This window comes from Lonchura striata, chromosome 5, assembly GCF_050655825.1.
Source record: "Lonchura striata isolate lonStrDom1 chromosome 5, ASM5065582v1, whole genome shotgun sequence".
Lineage (NCBI taxonomy): Eukaryota > Metazoa > Chordata > Aves > Passeriformes > Estrildidae > Lonchura > Lonchura striata.
This window is the reverse complement of record NC_140707.1, coordinates 30,388,983-30,413,198: the sequence shown is the minus strand read 5'-3', so window position 1 is coordinate 30,413,198 and position 24,216 is coordinate 30,388,983. Positions and strand designations below refer to the sequence as shown.

At 39.1% G+C, this 24,216-nt stretch overlaps 1 protein-coding gene across 12 annotated transcripts in view; it reads right to left on the bottom strand.

The window, feature by feature from the left end:
* CD44 (CD44 molecule (IN blood group)) overlaps positions 1-22,074 on the bottom strand; it is a 52,316-nt gene extending 30,242 nt beyond the window's left edge. For 2 of the 12 annotated variants that reach the window (XM_085580187.1, XM_085580182.1), the window contains exons 1-3: positions 21,824-22,074; positions 3,626-3,791; positions 320-456 (exon numbers count right to left, since the gene is read on the bottom strand). In XM_085580187.1, the coding sequence (XP_085436313.1) occupies positions 320-456; positions 3,626-3,791; positions 21,824-21,887 (367 nt within the window). In that variant the 5' untranslated portion in view covers positions 21,888-22,074. The remainder of the gene's footprint in view (positions 1-319; positions 457-3,625; positions 3,792-21,823) is intronic. The other 10 variants (XM_085580180.1, XM_085580181.1, XM_085580183.1 and 7 more) reach the window with 6 other exon arrangements.
* Positions 22,075-24,216: the final 2,142 nt, after the last annotated feature.

The window sequence follows — 24,216 nt, the reverse complement described above, 5'->3', positions numbered from 1 at the left end:
GCAACGGCTGACAACAGTTATGTCTTTCAGAATCACTGCTGCAGTGGTTCACTTCACTAAGCCATTATCATGAACTGCTCTGGAGCTGCAAAATTTGTCCCAAGGCCAGAAAAGTGATTTAGCTCAAAACACACTGATAACAAAATGGTCATTGCTGACATGACAGATACACTTCTAGAGGTTGACAAAAGGTATTTCTTCTAGCTGAAAACCAAGCTATGTTTATTATATAAGCCCTTATTCCAGTACCTTAAATAGATTACATATGTTATTTTAAGTTAATCTGTTGCTAAAGTGCATCGTAAAATCATCTCCTTACCTGTTGCATTGTAGCAGTATGCATCATATCGAGCAGTTGTATTTGTTGAAAGTTTGTAAATGCCAGTGTTATTTGCTGCACAAAGATGATAGGGATTGATCCGTGGGATAACAATATGCCCCACCACGAAACCATACCTGTCAAGAACAGAGGTAAATAAACCATATTACTTACTATAGCAGATGTCACCTCAAGGATTAAGAAGCTAAAAAGAAGCCATTATTTTAGTTCCTTTTCCATTTGAATGCTCCTTTCTCACGTGCAGCTACATCAGTCTCCCGTATCACAATATAATTTTGTGTTTAATTTCTAGACCTAAACCCATTTAAATATGTGTCTTATTAGCTAGCTGGGGTGATCAGTTTCAGATCAAAGGAGTGAAAGTGAGGAATGCGAGTGCACTTTTTGTTCAGTGTGAGTTTGTATTGCCTGACACTAAATTCCCATTCTTTAGGGATTCACAGATTCACATTTTCATTGCTTTGACATAACACACCAAAACATTTCACACAGAAATGTCCAGGGCTTAGTTTATGGTACTTGAGCAAGTTTAAAGAATGATTGCAATACACATCATTTTCTGCATGAACTGATGGCCTAGTAAAATATTCAAATGCAAGAATCATTTGTCCACAAATTCTTATTGTATCTTTCAGTTGAACAGTGTGATTATTGTGCACAGAGCTCACATAATTCAGTGAAGACTGTGGTTACATAAGGTACAATACATTATTACTATTTTGCAATCCTGTATCACCTGATTGATTCCAATATATTTAACTAGAGAGGTGACAAAATGGTAACAAAATCTGGGGTATGGTTTGGGTTTTGCTTTACTTCTTGAGAGGAATGATTTATCAGGGAGGAGTAAATGTCACAGCTTTGCAGTTTTTTATCTAGGAGCCTCATTTGAGTTTCATGTCTAATGTGCAGATACTTGCAATTCTGAAACTCTTGTAGGTGGAATTATAAATTACTTTACTTACACTCCCAACTAAGCTTACAATGCTGACACTTTACAAACCATTATTGACCTACTTGTGTTATGTCCTGTTGATTAATCTTATTCACATACATTTGGATTGTTACATGCATGTGATGGTTATATGCAGCATATTTTCCCTCTCCTACTCACGTTTAAGAAGAGCAAGAGCTTACTGACAGTGACCACTTCTAGCACAGGATCAACAAACTAAAGTAATAGGGTGGGAGGGTTGGCCAGAAGGAAGGGAGGAAGAAATCTTATCTACATGGCTTACATGTCGAAATCTGCCCTCTGGTAATTTGTGAATTAGGGAAAATTGTAACATTAATTAAAAACTAAAGCTTTCCCCTGGGGAAAAAAAAATCCCTCTTCTTCTTTCAATTGCCTTTATATTTTAGCTTTAGAAAATACTTTCCATAGTATTTCCATAATTGCTTGCATAGAAGTCTCTACCCCTACGCATTTTTTAGGATTTGATCTTTATATATTCTGTAATGCTGGGCAATTCAGAATGCTATATATGTTCATGTACTATTGTCAGAAAAAGAACATGCCTACTGAGTTATGATGGACTTTCCCCTCAGAGTCAAGAACTGTTTCTAGTCTTTATGTGGTACAAATTTAAATTGCCTTTCCAGTTCTGATGGAAGAATCCTCTAAGTATTCTCTGTTCACATATTCCACCTCTACAATATCTGTGAAATGAACGTGCCGGAACAGGAAATAGTTGCAAGCAGTATTGACGACAGCTCTATTTCTCATGGTACCAGAGTGAAAGTCTTAAAACTTTGGAGAAATGTCTACTGATTTTTCCAGTGCCAGTTAGAAGATAAATTCCATTTCTCCATGTTTGCTGTTTAAGTTAGACTCCAATAAAGTTTAAAATCTGCTGATATTTATATAAACTCCGTAATGGTGTGCCACCATGAATCTCCTGGGCTGCAGTGATCATACAGTGGTGGAGTTTGAAATCCTGAGAGAAATGGGTGAGTAAAGAGTAAAGTCAAAACCCTGAATTTTAGGCAAATAAAATTCCAGCAATTCAAGGAGGTAGTCAATAGGCCCTGCTGGGAAACTGCCCTCAGGAACAAGGGCACAGGACAGAGATGGCAGAGATGGTCTTCAAGGATTCCTTCCATAGAGTGAAAGAGCTCTTGATACCAGTTTAAAAAATCAGGCCAAGCCAAGAGACCAGCGTGGCTGTGCTGGGACTAAAGCACAGGAAGGAAACGCACAGGCTGTGGAAGCAGGGTACCAATACCAGCTGGGATAAATGCACTGGGAGCAGCCCGTCCAGAAGAAGCTGAGGGTACAGCTGGATGAGCTGCTGGACACAAGCCAGCAGTGCCTGCTCGCAGCCCAGAGAGCCAAATGCATCCTGGGCTGCCTCTAAAGCGGTGCAGGCAGCAGGTCAAGGGAGGAGATTCCCCCTCTCTGCTCTGTTTTGCTGAGACCCCACCTGAAGTGCTGTGTCCAGCTCTGGGGTCCCCAGCACAAGAAGGACATGGACCTGCTGGAGTCCAATTGAAGTTGATCATGAAGTTGGTCATGAAGTTGATCAGAGGGACAAAGCACCTCTGCTATGAGGAAACGCTGAGAAAATTTGGATTGTTCAGCCTCACATATTTTTATATTAGGACTCAATTTTTTTGAATTAAAAGTTTTCTGTAACTTCTAGTCTCTTGGTCTAGTTATTTTTTGAGGAACTGGGGAGTGTGCATCACCCACATTTATTGCCCTATATATCACTAATTACAGAAGGTAAGTAGGTTACTTGACAAAGTGGTTTTGAGATTTTTAATAACTACTGTAGCTGTCATCTGAAACATCTTCATTCACAGATTACAAGAATGCACTAATACAGTGGCCATTTTTTCACAGGGATGTCAAGATTGACCCCTCACAGTACCACCTGCTGCTTTTTATTGTTCCTTGGCAAGACTGAGTTTCATACACTGCACACACCATCCTCAGCCTTTGACCTCACACTGGGGCTTTACTTTCCACATACTTATCTTACCAATTGTTCAGTGACATGCTAGGATCTGAACATCTTCCCAATTAGCTTATTATACTGTCAGTCTTTTGTTACCTTTAGATTTTATCTGTGAGAGATTATGATTTTTTTAAAGATAAATGGTAAAAAATTATATGCATCAAGGACTTATTACTGGATGCATAGCAAACATCCACATGCACAAAGATGTTTTGTTCACTACAGAATATAACTTGTTTAGATAATCACAGCATCTACAGTAAGTCAAATCTAATTACTACACCAGTGGTGTCACGATATACTATGTTTTCAAGAGTTTCTTTACCTGCAAGTTTCAAATCCAAGCTCATGAGCTTTTTTCAGCTGCTCTAGTGTTGCCAAGGTGCTGTTGAGAGCTCTGCAGAGTTCAACTGCTTCAGATCGTGTGAGACTGTAGCGGCCATTCTTTTCAACATGAAAAACTCCTCCATATCTGCAACTTACATTGAATTCTGTTAGCAAAAGAAAAGAAAAAAAAGGAAAAAATTTAGACCTAATGCTTCATTGAAGACCTGGAAATTATTTATTTTCAAGGGTAATGCTTTCAAAGCAAACCCGCAACAAGTACCAGCTACCAATTCATTCAGAAAAAGTAGTGCCACTTTCAATCACCTTTTTCATACTTTCCCTCTTTGGGCTGAGGCATGAGCCAAATCTCCAGCCTTCCCAAAAATAGCAATACAACCTGGTTTTTAGGGTATCTAGGACATTTAACGTACCATTAACACTAAGGTGCAGAAGAAAGGGTTAATAATAATAATATCAATACAAGTAAGTATAATCATGTGTGTAGAGAGAAATGGGGAAACAACTGGACACTTCAAAGCAATGTTAATTAATTTTGCTTCTGCCACACCTTTCCCTCAAGAAAAAAAAAGCAGTTGCTACTCTGGACTAGAATGACAACTGCAAAGCACACTTCATAGGAGTAGATATTATTTCCAGTGCAAACAGGAGCATGACTCATTTCTATCTTAATTTTAATGGAAGTTCCATGTGCAAGAAAGGGATAAATAGACCAGTCTTCTCTAATATTAAAAGGGTGTGTCTTTACTGTCTATTTGAAATAAAAAGATGACATATAAAAACTGTTTTTCCAAAAGACACAAAAAGCAATTCATGCACATTTACATTGACACATAAACAATGAACAACTTTCTTAATGTAATTTTTGCTTGACAATCTATTTTGTTCTATAACACAAATGCGAAAGCAAATTATAGTATTCAAGGTATGCACTCTTCCTTTAATTTAGTGCATTCATAAAGTGATGTTATTCTGTGTACAGGGTATCTACTCATTGTAATCCTCAAGGAACTTTCCTTTACATAGCTCACAGGAAACTCTCAAGGAGATAAAACATCAGATTGGATGCAGGCTGGGTGATGCATGAGAGGACAACCACTATTCACAGCACAGGAGTTCAACAGCATTGATGTTAGCTTGTCCAAAGGAGCTCAAAAGCTATGCATCCAATCTTGAATACTTGCACCATAGGCAACAGAAATAATAATTATTGTTACTTGGATAGCTTTCCCACAAAACGAATGGAAAAAAACTCTTCTCCAATCATTCCACCTTCTCCAGTATACTGGCTGACAAAAATATTTAATTTAGAAAAAATTTGCCCTTCAGAGCTGTTTAACAGTCTTGCTGAATACAGTTCTTAGTATTTTTAATATTTTTATTATCACATATAATTAAAAAATATGGCCTGTCTGTCACTGCTTGACTACTGCTAGGATGGAGCTGCTCTCACATCTGCCATGCAAGTGACTTCTACTTTGGCTCCAAATATTTCATATTCGAAGTTTGAGATTGTCTTGGAAGTCATCCAGGCAGTAGCTGTATTAAGCATAAATGACCTAGACAAGAAAAAGTTTTCTCTTTAGTTTTCCCTTCTTGATTCTCTCTTCCTAAACATACTCTGTGAGGCCCAGGACTTAAATAGGGGCTAAGATCACAAAGTTGTATTTAACTACTTTAAAGTAACAAGCTCAGTGATTCTGGAGATAAATTTTCTTGGATCATCAACATCTTTTCTTATAATTTTAGGCTAATTTCTAAAAAGCTTTTCACTGTGAAAGCAGATGCCATATACATTTCCTTTGGGTTCCATTTGATTGCAGTTAATCCTGGATTCACTGAATTATAAAGTGAAGTTCACTTTTGCTTACAGTGAGTTGATTTAGCAACCATCAAACCTCAGCCCATTCCTGGTTTTAAACACTACATTTATGCTCTATTATCACTCTGAGATTCACTCACAGTCAGAATTCCACTTAGAGAGCCAATTACTTAGACTTCTGCTGTTTAAAAAGCAGGCGTACTTACACAGATAGGCTTAATGGAGCTACACATGGGCTCCATGCCCAAACGTGTGTACATTGTCCATGGAAATGCTCTCCCTGAGCAGACCCTGCACACCAGGGCAGGGCTGGGAGGTACCAGGCTGACTGCATGGGTGCTGCCCAGCTGCACTGCATGCACGCACAGCAGCAAAGCCAAAGCTCCCAGGAAGCCTTGCTTGTGCAGCGTGAGAGATCACATGGGTGTCCAGGAAACCCCAGGCAAAAACGTGGCAATCCAGCTCTCAAAACTGGATTTAAGGCCATCCAATTCGTTGGCACTGTGCCCTAAAGTAATGCTGAGACAGCATCTTTGTTTTCTTCGATGGTATCTTCTACGCCTACTATTTCAAAAGTACCACTGCTGCAGCAGAGACACTGTTCATGAAGAGCTGAGTACAGAAAAAGGACCAAAACAGTACCCAAAACTCACATGGAACTTCACAGTCTAAGCAAATTGTGTAAATTCAGCATCTATTCTTTGAAGGCAGTAATTGCCACATTTTAAAAATCACAATATTTTTTCCCATGCTGAGGCTTACAGTGTAATTTTGAAGTAAGGAAGAAACATGACTGTCAAATTTAAATCAAAAAATGTATTTCACCTTTTCCCATAGGGCAGGGAGGTCAAATCCATTAATTTTCTGTTGATGTTACTTAGCTGGCTTTAACACAGTTATGCAAAAGATGGATTTTTATTCTGTTCCAAGAGCCAAGGCAATGTAAAACTCATTCTGCATGACAAATATTGCCAATCCTTTTAACATTTTTGAAGCTTCAAAGGGGCTGACTCAGAGTGGATTCACAGTGAAATCACCAACAGCACGCAAACCTTCCCTCCTCTCCCCCACCAGAGCTGTCTGGCTTTGGGGCCTGACAGGAAACAATCCTTCCTATCTTCCTTCATTCACATGATTTGCTAGAGCTGTTTAATAATAGTCCTTGAAGCAGGCAAACGGTACGAAATACATTTGAATTGTCATAATCCATAATCTCACCCAGACCATGAAGTGCTCCTGTCTGTGCTGAGCTTTATGAGCATGGAAAACATAAACTTCCACATAGGCCATTTTCCCCCATCTTTGCTGGGATTTCTGGTGCCTTCTCTCAAGAAGCTGCATGCAAACCTTTCTCTGATATCTTCATTCACTTATCTAAACCAGGTTCAATTAATACTTGTCAGCCAAAATCACTAACTTTGATTCCCCAGACAATTTGGTAGCTAGAGCCCACTGGTGGGGTAGAATTGCCTCACATAGACTAAAGAGCATTGTTCTGTCAGAGAAGTGTGAGTTACACCCTGATAATTAATAGGAGAGGCTTGTTAGAAACTGTCACTGTAAGAAACCAGGTGCAATTTCCATTTCCACCCTGATTCTGCAACCCTTATGTCTAGTGAGTAACACTGACTCATGCTAACTCTTCCCACTGGAATTAATTTTCCATTAAGATTTTTGGTGTACTGTATGGATGCCTCATGCACTACTCCCCAATTTTCACTGTTTTCAACACACCACCTGGAGGTTTCATTCGCAAGGTGGACATTGTCTTTTATTTGAGGGAAAAAAAAAAAAAAGGCAGCAGTTCTTTTAGCAACTGCAGAGATACATCAAAGCAAACCAAGTGGAAGATCTGCGAACACCCTGCCCACTTGAACGAAAGCAAGTGTAAGACTCGTACGTGTTAACAGACTTCTCAGTAAAACCACACGCTGAATTGCATAGCAACCAGGAAATGTTAGGGGGATGTTTTGGTGGGGATTTTCCTTTTCAGTTTGTGGTTAAAGATGATTGATAGCTCACCAGGATGTGCTAAACTGGGGCTGACAACAGGGACAGAACTAGAGGCTTGACAGTGCATATAGTTTTAATTATCTTTGTTTTAATAGATATAGGATTTACATTTACTGTAAGAATTTGGTTCTATATTTATTAAGCTGATTTCTAGCTCTAGGCAGATATACAGGGATAATTGTTTCCTTATAATCACAGATTACTGAATTTTGTACTGACACTTCTGAACAGGAACAACCACCAGCTTAGCACTGATACCTACATTATAAATATCATCACCTGCTTTAAATGCTTGCTAGTAATGAAGTAGCAAAAAGTAACATACTGGAAACAGATTAAAATATATTTAAAAGAAAATCCTAGTCATTACAATTCCTCTTCAGGCAAATCTATGAATTGGGCCATATGAGTCCTGAAATCTGAGGAGGTCTGGACAAGACAGATCTTGTTTCTCAGTTCAGACCTATCTCTAGTTATGCCTGGTTTTCTAATTGTTTCTCAAGAAAATTACATCATGGCTAAATAAGAATGCATATTTTATTTCTGAGTTGAGGAAACGGCCTCCGAATACAAAATTTCACATAGGATGGGTTCATAAAACATTTCAGGATCCAAAACATTTTGTCAATGTATATATTACGTAAGTCTGATTACTGCCATTTTGACATCTGCTAGAACTTAAAATGTACAAAAATATCGTCCAGTGATTACCTAATTTACTACAACACACATGGACCTGGAAAGCATTATTTGCTGAGTATTCTACCTTTTTTTTAGTCTATTAGTAAAAAACTTCACTCAAGTAACTTGCAGCCCAGGCAACTGTAACAGGATACAGAGGGCTTTTACCTTTATGTCAGAAGTTGGACTAAAGCCCAAGTCAGTGATGAAAACCACTGGATAGCTGTTTGCTAGGTTATGTAAAATGATTCATTAATCCCAGCCACAGTCACTAATAGACACGTGTCGACATCATTAAAACACACCTATACTTGAATCCCTCAGGGCTTGATGAGGAAAGGAAAACTGTGCTGGGAAAATAGGACTCAAAACTGGGATGACTATACACTGATCAAAATTCAGAAATCAAATTTGCAAGATCCATGTGAATGAAGCCAGCAGTCCTTTACCATCCCAACACAAAAGTGCCAAGGATCAAGCCACATGTATCATCATTAAGTGTGGCTGGTTTTGTGTTTTTCCAGTTATGATATTCTTGTTCTGCTAACCACCATTCTCTAAAGAAAGCAGAGAAATAAATCTAGAAATAGACTACCTGCACCATAAGCAAGGCTTTTCCAAATAGTGATAATGAAAGTAAATCTTCACAGATTCTTGGGAGTTGTCCAATGAAATACTTTCCTTGGAGTATTGCCAAATTATGACACCTACTATGATTTATAGGAAATACATTTTCAGATTTAGTGTCAATACACTGTATTTTTGGTTTGCAAAGTATCCCTTGTGGATACTTAAATAAAGCAAAATAAGAGGTTTGTTCTTCAGTTTGAAACTACCTTTAATTCTGAAATTAAAAAATTCATTTGCATAAAATAAAATAAAATTACTTAATAAAGTTAGGTTTAAATGTTTACATGGCTGCAATACATGTAGATGGTTTAAGGGACCCAAACAAAAGTTTCCCTCAGGGATTTTTTAAAATATCATATTTTCATTTCAGTTTGGCATAGAAAAATGTTCTAAGCCTAGACAATTTTAATGGGAGAGAAAAATCCCACATAATTATATCCCTAATAGATACGTGATATTCAGGGAAGAAAAAATTCTCTGCACACCTGGCTTTTTAAAGACAGCAATGTCCAGGAAAACATTTTAAAAGGGATTTACCTCCATGTTTGCAAGGTGTTCCTGCTATAAATAGAGAAAAAGTATTCTTAGTAGCTGGGTGTGGTGACAAGAAAGTGAAGATGACTCTCCACAGATCCAAAGGTGTAAAGTCAGAACTTTCTTTGAAGTTGTGCCTAAGCTGTTCCTATTATCCAGTTATATTTGGGTACCTAGTAATTCAGTCTAAAAAAGCAAATAAGAGTGTAGCTTTCTCCCTTTCCTTTGTGCTGCTAACTGCATGAAAAGTCATGAGACAGCCATGCTAACCTTGAGGTCCAAGTGGGCTGACGTGGATCTCTGCAGTGAAAAAAGAAATGTGGCTGGATGTATGCACAGAGGCCAGGGCAGCATACAAGTATTGCTTGCATTTCTGTCTTACTTCTGGCAGTGTACACTGGAAATGGGATGTAAGACAAAGCTCAAGCTGCTGGCTTTCTTATAAATTGTTGTTCCTAAGGAATCTGCCTACTGATCATCGAAGTCACTGTTTGCTGACAGACAAAAATCTCCAGTCTCTTAACTGACAGCTCTCCTGGCTACTGCTTTAAAACAAGGGGTGTGGGGGTACTGCTATTAATAAATCAAGCATTCACAGAGTCACTCAAAATGCAAGTAAGTACAAGAAATATGCTTCAGTCCTCAGCAGTTGCTATAGGAAGAAAAGAATCTCCTAATGGATCTTCCAATCATACTTTATCTGCACGGCAACTGTTGCTCTGGTAAACATCCTGAGTGAGCCTATACTGTGTCATCACTTATGATAAACCTCCTTGCTGCTGACATTAATATTAGTCTTTTTGTAATAGTCTCACCCAATAGGGAGCTGAAAGTTTTCAGACTCCAGTAGAATGTGCTACAGCTGCGCAACACCTCGGGGGAAAAGTTGCAGGCAGTGATATCACAGTCTGCAATTAGTTATCTGATATGCCCCCCTGGAAATGACGAAAACATAATCAACATTGCCGATATGAGGAGAGCTCCAGGCTGTACAGTGAGAAGTCTAACGCCAAAGGCTGAGTAACAAGGGCTGTGAGGAGAATCAGCTGGGATCAGTTCCATGCAACCCAGGTGAAGAAACACATGAAACAAAGCTGGAGAATTATAGCTGGAGTCTGACTTTCACTGTTTGACTGATTTAGTTATTTGGGATAAAAGCAGTCAACACGCATGGAGAGGCTCAGCAGACAGATCCCCAGCCTGGAGCCCAAAGGACCTTACTCCTAATCACTGCTCTGTCACTTATCCAATCAAAGAAAGGAACCTCAGGAATCTTTTCACAAGCTCTGAAAGCCAGCCAGTTAAAACAAAGGTACTCAGGTAGACATGCCTAAGAAAGGAAGGCTGCTCAGAATATGCCTTACAATGTAGGACATGATCTGTAGAAGTCAAAGGGAAAGTTCTTATGCAAGCTTCTGATGATGGAAGAGAATATTTTCACATCCACTACTCCCTTTGTTTTTCCCCTAATACAAGAATGACAGAGATCCCATAGCCTGTAATCAGATTGCATAGGCCAGCAGGCAACTTCTCCTGGAATTTTTGGTGGCAAAATATTTCCATTTTTTGGAGTCTTCGTGGCTCTATCCACGCATATACTAGGGTTTCAAGAATCTTGAGATTTATACTAAAAATGCTGACTAGCAAGTAACTTTCCTAAGATGTATGCAGGTTATTCATACACTAAGCTACATGAAAAGTTAAATTTCTTTAATAATTCTTATAGTCTTAGCTATGAATCTTTTCCAACTGGTTTCATTAAAAGGCATGTTTAATAACTAGAGTTTGCAATAAACATTAGATGTACACAATGCTACTGCTATCACAAATAAGGTGGGAATAGTGATATTTTTCCTATTTAAAAATAAAAGTTTATTTGAATTTGACAATTCATGACAAGCAATGAAGATTCTCCTGCTTGTGGGAAGAACTGGCAGTGGGGCCTTGATATTCTGTGATTTCAAATACTACTTATATTTAGGCAGTGGAGATACATAAAGGCAATGCACTACTGCTTGCATGTAATCATCCTCAAATAGTGAAGCATCATTGTTTTCCAAAAGTGCTGGAATCATTGTGAAGCCAGTGATTTTGTTGTGATGCTCATTGATTCTAGTAATTTTATTTCATGAGATATAGCTGGATTTTACAAGAAGATCCAGAGCTAAATCCACGTTTGAATGGTAAATACAGTGGCAGACCTCAGTTCAGGTACAGTGAGTTCTACAACACTGGATTCATTCTGAGCAAGAGTCAATTCAAACATCAGTTTGGGAATATGCTATCTTATTAAATACAAAATTTGAGACAGTTACTAATTAATAAAGCACCACAATATTTTTCCCCCAGCAAGGACAGTACTTGCGAAATTCATCAAGCGGTTTATCAAGAGCACTAGACAAAGCATCCATCCAGGACATAAGAGTACAGGCTGGGAGAAAAACTCATTGAGAGCAGTCCTGATGAGAAGGACTTGGGATTTATCATGGATGAAATGTTGGACATGAGTCCTGTGTATGCTCTCAGCCCAAAAAGCCAACAGCATCCTGAGCTGCATCCAAGGGAATGTGGCCAGCAGGGCAGAGAAGTGATTTCCCTCTACTCTGCCCTTGTAAGACCCCACCTGGAATGCTGCATCCAGCTCTGGGGTCCCCAACATAAGGACATGGACCTTTTGGAGCAAGTCCAGATGAGGGTCATGAAATTGACTGGAGGGTTGGAGCACATCTCCTACAAAGAGAGGCTGAGAGAGCTGGGATTCTTCAACCCAGAGAAAAGAAGGCACTGAGGAGGTCTCACTGCAGCCTAGCAGTAATTAAAGTTTTGGGTTTTTTTAAGAGGGAGAGTTTTTTGCATGGCCAGGTGGTGACAGGACAAGGGGGGACAGTTTTAAATGAAAAGAGAAAAGATTCAGATTTGATGTTAGAAACAAGTTCCTTACTGTGAGGGTGGGGAGCACTGGAACAGGTTGCCCAGAGCAGCTCCACTCCTGGGAGCATTCAAGACGAGGTTTGATAGAGCCCTAAGCAACCTCATTTAGAGGGTGGCATCTCTGCCCATGGCAGGGGATTGGAAACAAGGAAATCTTTAAAGTCTCTTCCAACCCAAGCCCTACTGTGATTCTCTGATGTCTTAAAAAAGGCAGAAGTAACCACTTTTCCAGGTGATTTACTACCATTCACCGTGCATAGATCCTCTTGTCTTTCTCAAACAGCCTAAAAACATGTCTTAGACACACCTTGCTATAACAAACTGCTAATTGACCTGACTCATAAAACTACTTTCTCTGGAAGGGTGGGAGATATTGGGCAACTTCCCAATATAGAAATCAATTCAAGATACCAAAACCAGTACATAAAAAAGCAAAAGATGTATTTCAATTAGTCATGTTGCCATGACTATCACTGTGGATATATTTGTATCACATCAGGGGTGGAATAAAGGTGTCAATACATTGCCTTGCAATTGCTGTGAGTCAACAGTGATGTGATTGTGACTGTGCTGATAAAATGGCATGACCTGAGCACTATGAGTAATAAAGTCGGACAGAAGACTAATACTGTTAAGAAATTCAGGTCTACAAAAGGTTGGGTGTATTGATGCCTTGAGAGGCTACCTAGAACAGAGGCTAGACAGTGTTAAAGGAGTAAAGTAGGTATTTATTAAAAGGCCTTCAAAGTATACACCTTGGGCAGTACAAGAGCCTGGCCATGGCTACACCCAAGATGGACTTTGAGTCACGAGTTTTCACACTTTTATAAGTTTTGGTTCATTTACATATTGGGGTTAATTGTCCAATTACAGCTTTAGGTTATGAAGTCCCATCCTCCCAGACCGCTCTGCTCAGTTTGCTGTTATTTATACTTTTTGGGCCTGAAGCTGTAATGGTGTCCTTGGTTCTCAGGCTGGAAAAGGATTGTTTTGTCTAACTAAACTGTGAGGAGAACTTGCTAACACTTCATATGAAGTTCAGCATTATATACTAATGCAGTACAGAATCTGTAAAACATTAAAGCTAAAACTTAAGGCATCAGTATGGGTGTTTCAAAAATTAGGAAAACACTTACTCTTACTCATAAGGGGTATTTTCTCACACTATGTTCAGCTGAAGGAAGGATTGCACAACCAGACTCAGTGATGGATTGCCAAACAGTAACTGAAGAGAGTTTCCTATTTTTACGGTAACAGTTTTCAGAGAATGCTCTGGTCCTCTGTGTTCTTGTTCACTTCCTCTCCAGTAGAATAATATTTGCCCAAGAACATTTTTCTTACAATTAATCATAATGTTTCTTTCATCTGAAAAAACCCTGTATGTGAAATGATACCTGCTTGTTGATGGGACAAGGGGCTGGGACTTTGGAGAAGATGTTCTGTTTACAGCTACATTGCTGTCTCTCTGTTGTCCTACTGGTGAAGTGGGGATAAAAACAATGTTTTCCTATGGGCTACAAAAATCACAAATTATTATTTTCTGCTGGCAGCATGTTTGTCAGTTCACTTCTTTCTCACTACTTGGGAATATTCTTTCTCTGTTAAATACTACTATATCTAGACTTCAAATTTTAAGTTCTAGGGTAATTTAATACATTCAACCCAACTCCAGCTCTGCTGAAGGTGTTGATGAAATCCACCAGATAAGGAACTCCCTCTTGACCAAATGTTGTCATATTTACGTAAACTCCATGCAATGGAAGGAAAAAAAAAAAAAAAGAAAAAACAGAACAAAATTTCAACAGAGACACCATCTATTTCTGAAGTAATGCATTAAGAAAGCCTAATATGGCAAATCTTGTTTCAAGAATTCTACAAGAGTCAGAAGAATCCAGCAGAAGAAAAACAGAATAAATACATCTCAGACATGTGCTGGCATTGAGATGTTTGAATGTTTAAGGTACTGACGGGACACCATTTGTTTTTGTTACTAATGTCTACATTGAGCTTTGAAGATGTGGATGTGTATCAAGTAAATGTTATCAATAAATACTTTTGCAGGTTATTAACAGATATAAACCTTGCTGGGCCCAAGACTTTCAGTGCTGTCACTATGTTTTTTAATGGGCTTGTGATAACACAGAAGCAACTGAAGCAAATAACATTTGTTCATATTTTATTTTGAAGGGTAGCCTGGTCAGGCAGAGAGAGCTTTTTAATTTTTTTCTCCTTTCCTCAGCAAAAGAAGTTAATTAAAGAGTTTATTCATTTGCAAACACAAAATTTTGGATAGAAATTCTACTGTTCTAGAAAGGGCACTGTAGAAACATCTTACCAGTCTTGCAGTATTCTTTATGCAATATATTATTTATGCTGCACTAATGTACAATAGGTCTGGCCCCAGTGACATATATATAAGTAATAGAAGTTGTTAAGATACATAAAAGAAGAAAAACAATCTCCAGCTCCAGAAACACAAAGTACTTGTTACATGTATTACCTGAATTAAAATAAGCTCTCATCAAAGCATTATCATATGGAAAACTGGACAACTGGGCTTTTTCTAATCCACGTGAACACACAGAGACTGAAAACACTGTCTAGTGTATATGCCTACAGATGCCCTTGAAAATCACCTGAAAAACTGTGCTGATCTTACTCTTCTGTGATGCTCTAAGATTGCCTCTTCTTCGCTGTTTAAAAAAAAACAGATAATGTTGTGCTCCGTTCATTGTGAGCACAAATAATATCACTACTGGATAATGTGTGAGACTTGGCAGGTCAAGAGTATGTTGAGAAAATAAAACAAAACTACTGTAAACTTTTCCCATCCAAAAAGCAGCCAGGAAATTAAGCCATAAGAATAAAAGGAGGAAAAAAACGAGTGAATAGAACTGATCTTGTAGAAATATCACAAGACACAAAAATCATCACAGACGCCTTTAGAAGTGCTCTGCAATATTTTATACCACAACAGGGAGTAAATGGATCCAGGGTTTTACTGAGGCAAGCCACAAAAGCAGGAAAGAAACTTTCCCTAGGCAGTCACCATGGGAATGTGTCTCACATGCTCAAAATGTCTGGCAGTTACTGCTTTTAATACAAGAATTGTCAACAGGATAAGTGCTTCTCTAAAACCTTAGCTGTGCCCACTCAGTGATGAACTGGAACCACCAAGTATCTCTTCTCAGTAGGCCATAAAATGATTTGGCTGCAATGTGGAAAAGAGGAGTTTAAAAGTTTAGAGCTCAACGTGCAAGGAGCAAAATGTCCCCCTCCTCAAGAAGGACATTTTTATTTTTTGTGTTAGGAGAGACTATGCTCCTCACAAGACAAAGTTACTCTGACTACAGCAATGGAAGAGTAGTATTTTGTTAATACCAATCTTCCAAAGTCGCAGGACACTCCAGCCCTACAGCCTTTCCCAGAGCATCAAGCATTAAGACAGTTGATATTTATCACTAGGAGTATTGCTTCAAACAGGAGCAAAACTTGACTAAATTTAAGACACTATTCTTCAGCTAAGTATTAAAGAAATTTTCAAGTTCTTGAACCTAAAGAAATATTCATTCTGACAGGAAGGCAAAAGAGGTAAGTCAGTTCTCACTTAGCAAACTGCTTCAAACATCATTAATCATAAAAAGATAAGCATGGAATAAGAACTCTTTAAGGAAGCTCTACTTTGCATTTGCTGTTGTCTAACAGGAAACAATTGCTATTGAACTGAAAAAAGCTGCCAGTCCTCACTGCGTGTAGATAACAAACACACAAGTAAACAGGATAAAACTGTCAGAGCAATAAAGTTTTATCTGATTTTTACAGCACTGCTACCGGCAATATTGATTTAAACAAAATATGTATTTTTTTCCCTTCCATGTTCTAAGGGCTTCTATATGTGCAAATTTATGCATACACAACATATAAGAACAGAGAACAAAACCCTACATTTATAAATATGAAGACTCATTAGCAAAATAAGCTTTTTTTCTACATTTACACACCTGTGTAAATGTTGGAAAAGGGAAAGGATATATATGTAAATAATGAAGGACACCTAATCAAGCAGGAGGAGGAAAAATAAGGAAGCAAGTGAAAGATGTGCTCAGGCCGCACCTTCAGTGGCTTCATCATGAATGGATCATGTTTCTTTATAATTGGCAAATACCACTTTCCCTTGAACCTGCCTGGTTAACTACTCCATCTTCCTTGTGCAGAAGCTTTATCCAGAGCACCAGGATGGAGCTGGCAAGACCTGGCCGTCCTTAGCAGTGGCATGTTGTGTCACTCCTTTGTCTCCTCATTCCGTGATAGGGATACTCAACTCAAGAGACGTGAGCTGGCGATGGCAAAGAGCAGGTAAAGCACTCCCAGCAGAGCTGAACTATTGCATTTCCATGCTGCAGCAGGAGCACAGCACAGCCTGTTCAGTCTGGTTGAGTGGGCATGTGGGCTCAGAGCGCTCCCAGCAAGCAGCCGCAGCCTCGCTGCCCTGGCACGCATCGCCCCATCCCTCGCTGATGCGTTCCCTTGGAGAGGCTGCCAGCCAAGGCTGCTGCTCAGCTTTTGGACACCCCTTTGGCCAGCAGCTTGCTCTCTGCCTGTGCACTCCCTCACATCTGCTCACAGGGGCCTGGGCGCCCACAGAACACGCACTGAGCTTCAGTTCACCTCTCACTTCTGTATGGGAAATCTGCAAGAAACTATTCATTACAGCTACCCACACACACCACACCCTGCTTCTTTACAGACACCTATCCATTAACAAAAATAACAATAAAAAAGCCCCCTAGGGAAATGTACTTCTGAGAACCTGTTTTGCTAACATGCTGTCACTGTGAGACATACATAATTAACAAAAGCTGTGCCATGGTAGGTTTTTTTTTTTCACTATGATACGTTCTGTCAGAGGCACCATCTTATTTATGAAAGCAGGTGTTTAGCAAAACACTAATTGCGAAGCTGAGGATTGCAGGCTAATGCCCTTTTCCTGGGCAGCTGTCAGTATGTACCCTGGCAATCTCTTTTACAACCCTCTCATACTGCTTCTGGAACAGTATCACTAGCAGAGAGATGAAGTTTTAACACAGCTGCTGCACGTCTCGTGTACTTTTTTTTTTTTTTTTAAAGACACAACACAGTCTCTTAAAGAGTTTCCAGCTACTAAGCTACATCAATCATCAAGAGGAAAAAAAAAGTGAAGCAAAGTATTTTTCAAATACAAACTCCAAATGTAAGTAGAATTCAGGTCGCCTCTGTGATTTTTACTTTGAATTAGCATACCCTGCTTCTGCTTTCGTGTTTTTAAGGGCTATAACTGTAGATTATCCTTCAACTCTTTTTAGGGTTTTTTGGGGTTTTTTTGTTGTTTGGGGTGGGTTTTTTCTAATGTTTCACAATATGAGAATTAAAGGTTATTGTACCAAAATAAGCCAGCTGCATTACATAAAGTTGCCAGTGTTCTCATGTAGAGGAACTGGAAAGTCCCAAAGCCATTGCTTACAAAAGAAAGTTCAATTATGTTCCTAATTGAAAGCACAGACTCAAAAAATGACTGCAGGTTTAGTTATGCAGGAAACAGTCATGGAGGTTTGAACTTTAAATTGCAATTAGCTGAACTTTCTGTCTGACTGGAAAGATTCTCCAAGGAAAATCCCCTCTTTTCCTCAGCCTTCACTTGACATTACAGCCTGCAGACTCATTCATAGCATGAGCTGCTCTGCCGCCCCTGGGCGGGGGCAGCTCCGGCAAGGGAGGGAAATCACAGCCAGCTGCTACTGATATTACTGCCCAGGCACTGCGGGGAGGAAATGATAAATACACAGCACCGACACAACCCTCTCTGCCACTGCTATTAGCAGCACCTATCATGGCCACTGATAATTACAGCGTCTGATAGCTTTGAAATTATTATTGCCTCTCTGGGAGGGAGAGATGACTGTCTGTTAAGAGATGATGGACTCCTGGAAAATGACCAGCAGCTACACCAAACTGGCTTCCCGCCCACAGTCGTGGATAACACGCAGAGAATGGTCCAAACCACCAGGTTTATCACACAGAAACCCTGACAGGTAAAGGCAAAGAACAAACTAGGCTGTGGATGTGTTCTACTTGCTAGCAAGTTGTAAGTTTCCATCTCTCTATTTTCAGAATTCAGCTTAATGCTGACAAATTGAATCAGCACACTGCCAGATGCCAGCTGATTCTAAAATATGATGTGTTTTGAACACAATTAATTGTTCCAGTGCAATGTTGCATTGTTTTCAAAGTAGGCAAGATTACTGTGATGGGTCATGTTTGTTTCACAATTATCCTCTCTATGAAGTTATAGTTCACAGATAATTACATACATTTAGCCTTGGTCCTGAAAGACCAATTTTAGAGACGAGTTTTGCAGAACTCCTTCCCTTGCTCTCTTACATAGTATTCTCTTGAAAATAAAGACCAAACAGTGATATATGAAGGGAAGAATGATCATCTTACATATTGACTGTATTTTCAAACACTTACCCCTTAGTTCTGGAACAAAAACATGATGCAAGAAGACCAGAAAGCAGATGGAGTAACCTTTTTACAGCTTTGGAACACCAAAAAACTTTTAAATTCTTTGACTGATTTATCTGCTCCTTATAAAGGAACTCTACATTGCTTTTTCTCTGCTCTTCTACAAGGTGTTTTACTATCAGTCAACTACATTAAGAACTAGTATTATCAAATATTATCACATTTTTTTCAACAAGTATTTTAGGCGTAATGAGCTCATGATTCTCTTTGGTGTGTATCTGTCTATCACAGCATGTCATGATGTCTCTGGCTCCTGGCACATTCTTGATACAGTCAAACCTCATGCATGTTTAGGTGATAGATGAATAACTGCAATATTCACACTATCTTCAATTCAGACCTATAAAAGTAATGGGAACTCTTCTGGAAAGAAAGATACACCACATATGAATGAACATTTTGTTTAACTTTGGCTAGAGCTATCAGTGGTTTTAAAAGCATTTACTTTAAAAAGTTCTTCCTCAATTGTCCGATGCTATCTGTCCTCATTAAGCCTTTCTCCGACTTCCTATTTTCAAGGTAATGGCTCTTCATTGTGGTGAACACCAGTACCTAAAGAATCTTCAAACATTTCTCCAAATTCTCGAAAACAATCCCCCACCATGCTTTGTTGGCTCTGCGTGTGCGAGTGTTTCCAGGACAGCTCCATAACCCTTCCACTAAACAATGATGGAACGTTCAAGTGAACTCTTAATAAAGTCTCCTTACTTTATAGCTTTGGGAAACTGCCAAGATAGACACTGCAAGGACCGAGTGAAAATAAACTAGCACAAAGAGCTTCTTCAAACTACTTTATTTACAAATTTACATGATAGATATGTAAACCAAGGGGCAGGCAGGTCTCTTCCTCTGTGACTGACCAGCAGCTGCAGGAGCCCTGTCTCACAGCATTACCTTGGAATGGGCTCTGGCAACCTCTCCAGTGCTAACAGGTAAGCTCCTTCCTCCCACAGGCAGACTCATTGTCCCTCTTTCCATTTCATGCTTACCACTACTACTTCTCTTCTCTTGCGCCCCACCCCTTCCAGTTTGGGGGTCAAAATTCTAGGATTTGTATTAATCAAGGAAAACTTTAAGAAAAATATTTCTACAAATACATAATGTTTGCAGGAGAAAATCTCCTGCAAAACATCATTAACCAAGATGTCAGCATCTATATTCTCTGGGATCCAGACTCCTTAAACAAGTCATGTCAACACTATGAGTAAGAAACATATCAGTGACAGTATAGTCACAACAGCACAGAAATCAGGATGAGTAAGTTTTCCAGCTTTCTCTGTATCTCATTTTTCCTTCTGAAATCACATTAACAGTAATTCCAGGTCCTTTTTAATTCTGTACAATTCTGTACTAAAAGAATCAAAATTCCAGTTCAGGAGTTTCCCAGCATCAATAGCCATTAGTCTGTGATACACAGCAAAATCACTGGCTAAAAATAGAAAACACCACCATCAACTGCTGTTTTGAAATAATTACTGACTAAAAAGTCATGCTGGAATGTACTGTATACCAACTTAAATATACTGTAGCTATATTCTAGTACCTTACTAAGCCAGTAAAGAAACTTCCCTGGAGGGCATATGTGGAGCTTGACACACTTTTTGTAACTACACTGATGGCTCAATAATGGGGCTTTCTGTCTCACTGTAAAAACACATTACTCCCAGAGTCAGTGCAGACCCTGCTCTCTAGGACACTTCAGGCAGCTCATAGAAGTAAAAATCAGTCAAGCAGTTATTTACACAGTGCACAGACGTGGACCAAGCCAAGGATTTAAACTTATCTTAGACATACTTTACTTGCCTAGAGCAGCCCTGTCCTTGCTCTTAAGACTTTGCCTATAAACCTCATCTTAGCAAGAGCATTTTGATACAATGGACACACAATTTTAGGAAGAAAAGCTATGAGGCTGCTTCAGCTATCACAGAAGCACTGGGAACTTGCTCCCTCTGACACACCCATTCACAGCCTGGCAGCGCTGCAACCATTAACAGAAGTATCCCCTGCTGCTCAAGCAAATGAGACACATATTTACTGTACATACACAGACACGCACACGGCCCTGGGTGACGATGGTCATGAAAAATGCATTTTGTTAGACTCCTGAAACTGATGAGTACAAAAACAATACAGAAGCACAACTGTTATCCCCAACCACAAAATGCCTCGAGGCAGTTACAGTCACAGTGAGAGTCTGCTAAAAGTATGGTCATTCCCCTAAAACATGGTTGAGCCTACACCATGTAAAATTTCAAAAGCTTTTTGTCACTTTGGACATAATTTTTTTATTTTTTTCTCTGTATTAACCTTAGATACTTAAATACAAATATTTGAAGCAGATAACCAAGCTACAGGAAGGTAAGTGATAAACAGCTGAACTTTGTCCCTTCTAACCCCCTTTGTTCCAAAAGCTCATCAGTCAGCCCCACAGAGACCTTAGAAAGTCAGAAGCAAGCATGCTTGGCATAAAAGCTCTCCAAATTTCAGCAGAGCTCCCTGCAGTTTTTCTCCTGTTCAGCAAGGCTGTGCCCAAATGCAGCTTGTTTCAGCTGTTGGTTCAGCTCATGTAAACTCCAGAATGCAGCTGTAAACTGGATGGGGGGTGGGGGCTCACCCCCTTCCTTCCGCCCCCTTTTCGCTGCCGTCCGAAGAGGAGCTGGGAGAAAAAACTGCGTGTGGAACAGCAGTCACATTGTCAAACTGAGCTTTACCAGAGCCATTCCGAATTCCCTGATGGAGTTCTGTTCCTAATTTAAACTTCGTTCTTTAATGTTCTACAATTCAGTTTTTACATATTTGGAATTGCCCTTTACAAGCAATACGCAGCTTTCCGTGCTTGTACAGACCAGCACAACTGAGATTACACTTCTAAAACATCTCTGATAACACTTGAAATAAGTAAAGTTTATAGATGCAAGAAAGCTGTTAGCTATCTAGCAGAAGCACACTTGCTGTCTGAAGCATTAACTTAACAATCATAAGAGTTTTCATTCATAAAAATCTTACCTGTTTCTGCTAGACAGAGCTTCAGCAAAAATAATCCAAAAATTGTCCGTAAGAAGTTGGCCATTGTTTTCTTAGAACTGTTTTGCAAAATCCAAAGATCCTTGCAAGCTGCAGAAGGAAGGAAAGCACCAACGCTTGTTAAGCCTGCAGTCAATGAGTCTGAAGTTTGCTGCACTTTTTATTCTGATTCAAAGGAACTGAAGTAATGACATAACTGGGAGGGGGAAGCTCCATCAAAAGTCACACCCATATTGCAACAAAAGTTACCCAGCAGCAGAAGAAGGGGGAGTGGAAGGAGAGCTAGGACTGACTAAGCAGGCACACTTGAGTTTTAAAGAGCCACTAAACCTTCTCTTCTTACACTAGGCTAGTCAAAAGTTATACTTAGTGTGCTTGTAGGAAAATTTGTGTCATCTCTCCTGAGTTCTCTCAGAAATGCACTGTTTGTTATAAGCATTTCATCCTGCATTTTAAAATCTCTTCATTATTGCAAACCAAGTGAACATAAAAGCATTCGAGTTTCTAAACCCTGGTAAAGCATCTTATCAGCCTAGATATTTTCCAAAAACATTTTGCTTATTTATTCCTATCTTGCCATTTTCTCTTTGTGCGGTTCTATTAAGAGCAAGTAAAATGCCTGCTCTGCAGTGAAGCTTTCTGCAATGTTTTTGTTCACTGCTGGAGGATAACATCATGCAGAAGGTAAGTTGAGGCTGTTCAGTTTCCCACAGCCCGTTCTACCCTTGGTGTCCCTGCACACGCTGCTCCAAGAAGAGAAATGAATGAACAAAAAGTAGTGAATAATGCCAGTGCCAGAAGTGAGTGATGCTGAGCACTAAGGCTGATATTTATTCTATTGATGGAATAAGGTACAGAAGGAATTTTTCCTCCTATTCCCAATTCAGAAAGCAGAGAAGCAGGATGAAAAGTTACGAGATTTTTGAGGTTCAAACAAGGTCTCAGTTCCTGAGGGACATATGTTCATTGCAGTGTGTGGTTTTGTTTGGCTCTTCATGAAACCTCTGGCGAAAACCCCAAAGCCTCTGTAGATAAGCAAAAGGCTTGTCTCTTGTCTCTTGTGTGCCTTGGAGATTTCCTGTGGTGGCTCCATGCACTGGCTTCTCTTAGAGCTGAAGAATTGGAACAGTGGTTCCTGTGCCCTGGGATGAGGGGTTGGTCAGGGATCACCAAAGCCAGCACTTCTCACCTTTAACAGCCATAAATGCCTGGATTTCAGCTTCCCTTGCCAAATCTGGATTGAATAGTCCTATATCAGATTACCATTTTGTTGATCTCCCCACTTGAAAGAAGTTTCTCATTAATTTAATCTCTGTTAACACAAACAGTGGAAAAATACAGACAAGTATCTCCAGCCACAAGCAGAAGAAGGTCACATAAAGAGGTTTTCAGGACTTTGCCTTTGTTTTGCCTTTTGACTTAGAGATGGCTGGCTATCCTTTCCTCAACCAGGCAAATTTTTAGCAACAGGTTCCAACAGGCTTTTCCTACAGGTCTAGAATATCTGATGGGACAAAGTTAAAGTAAAAATTTTTCCTTTAAACACAGGGTATATTTTTATTATGAAGCTAGCAACTTTGAAATTATGGATAAAACACCTTTTCTTTAGTTAATATGCTATTTTTATTTTTTTAAAGAAATGGCTTTAAAACCAATTAGAAAGCAATCTCCTATATACGTTATTGTCTAAAGTGGAAAGATAAATAGTTCTGTAAAATCCTGTGTATTTATATCTGTAAATGTTTTGGCATCAAAATCCATGAATAAAGATTAGTGGGATTTCAAAATGCTGGCACACAGTTAACAAATGCTTTAAATTTACTAAGTATATCTTTTTCTTCAACTGCTAAGTTACTTTTAAAACTCATGTCCTATGGATGAAACAGAATAGTTAAACATTTCATTTAAATTTAGGAAATTTTGAGTCCTATTTTTTATGAACATAAAATGACTCTCCATTAATATCCTGTATTTATAATGATACAGAATTAAAAAAAAAATAAAAGTTTTCTTTGGTACAGGTAAAGGGAGAATAACATCCATTTTAGGGATAGAGGCAGAATCTTAGATAACTAGGAGTGGAAATTCCTGGTCTCTTCATGGTGTGAAGTTTCTAATTCTATAGCCCTTCTGACAACTGAATATGTAAAGGTTGTTTTCTAGATACCAAAATATTAGTTGTTATTCATCTCAGTCTTTTCAATAATTTCTGCATGTGTTCAGCAAGGGTGGGTGGTATTCTGCTTTGGAAAGACTCTCAGGGTTGTTGCCCTGAAAAACTGGGCTAAGATTAGACACATTTAGACCACAGCATGGAGGTGCTAGTACCTCATGCAAAAGGAAAAGATAGATCTACACAAGAAAAATAATTGATA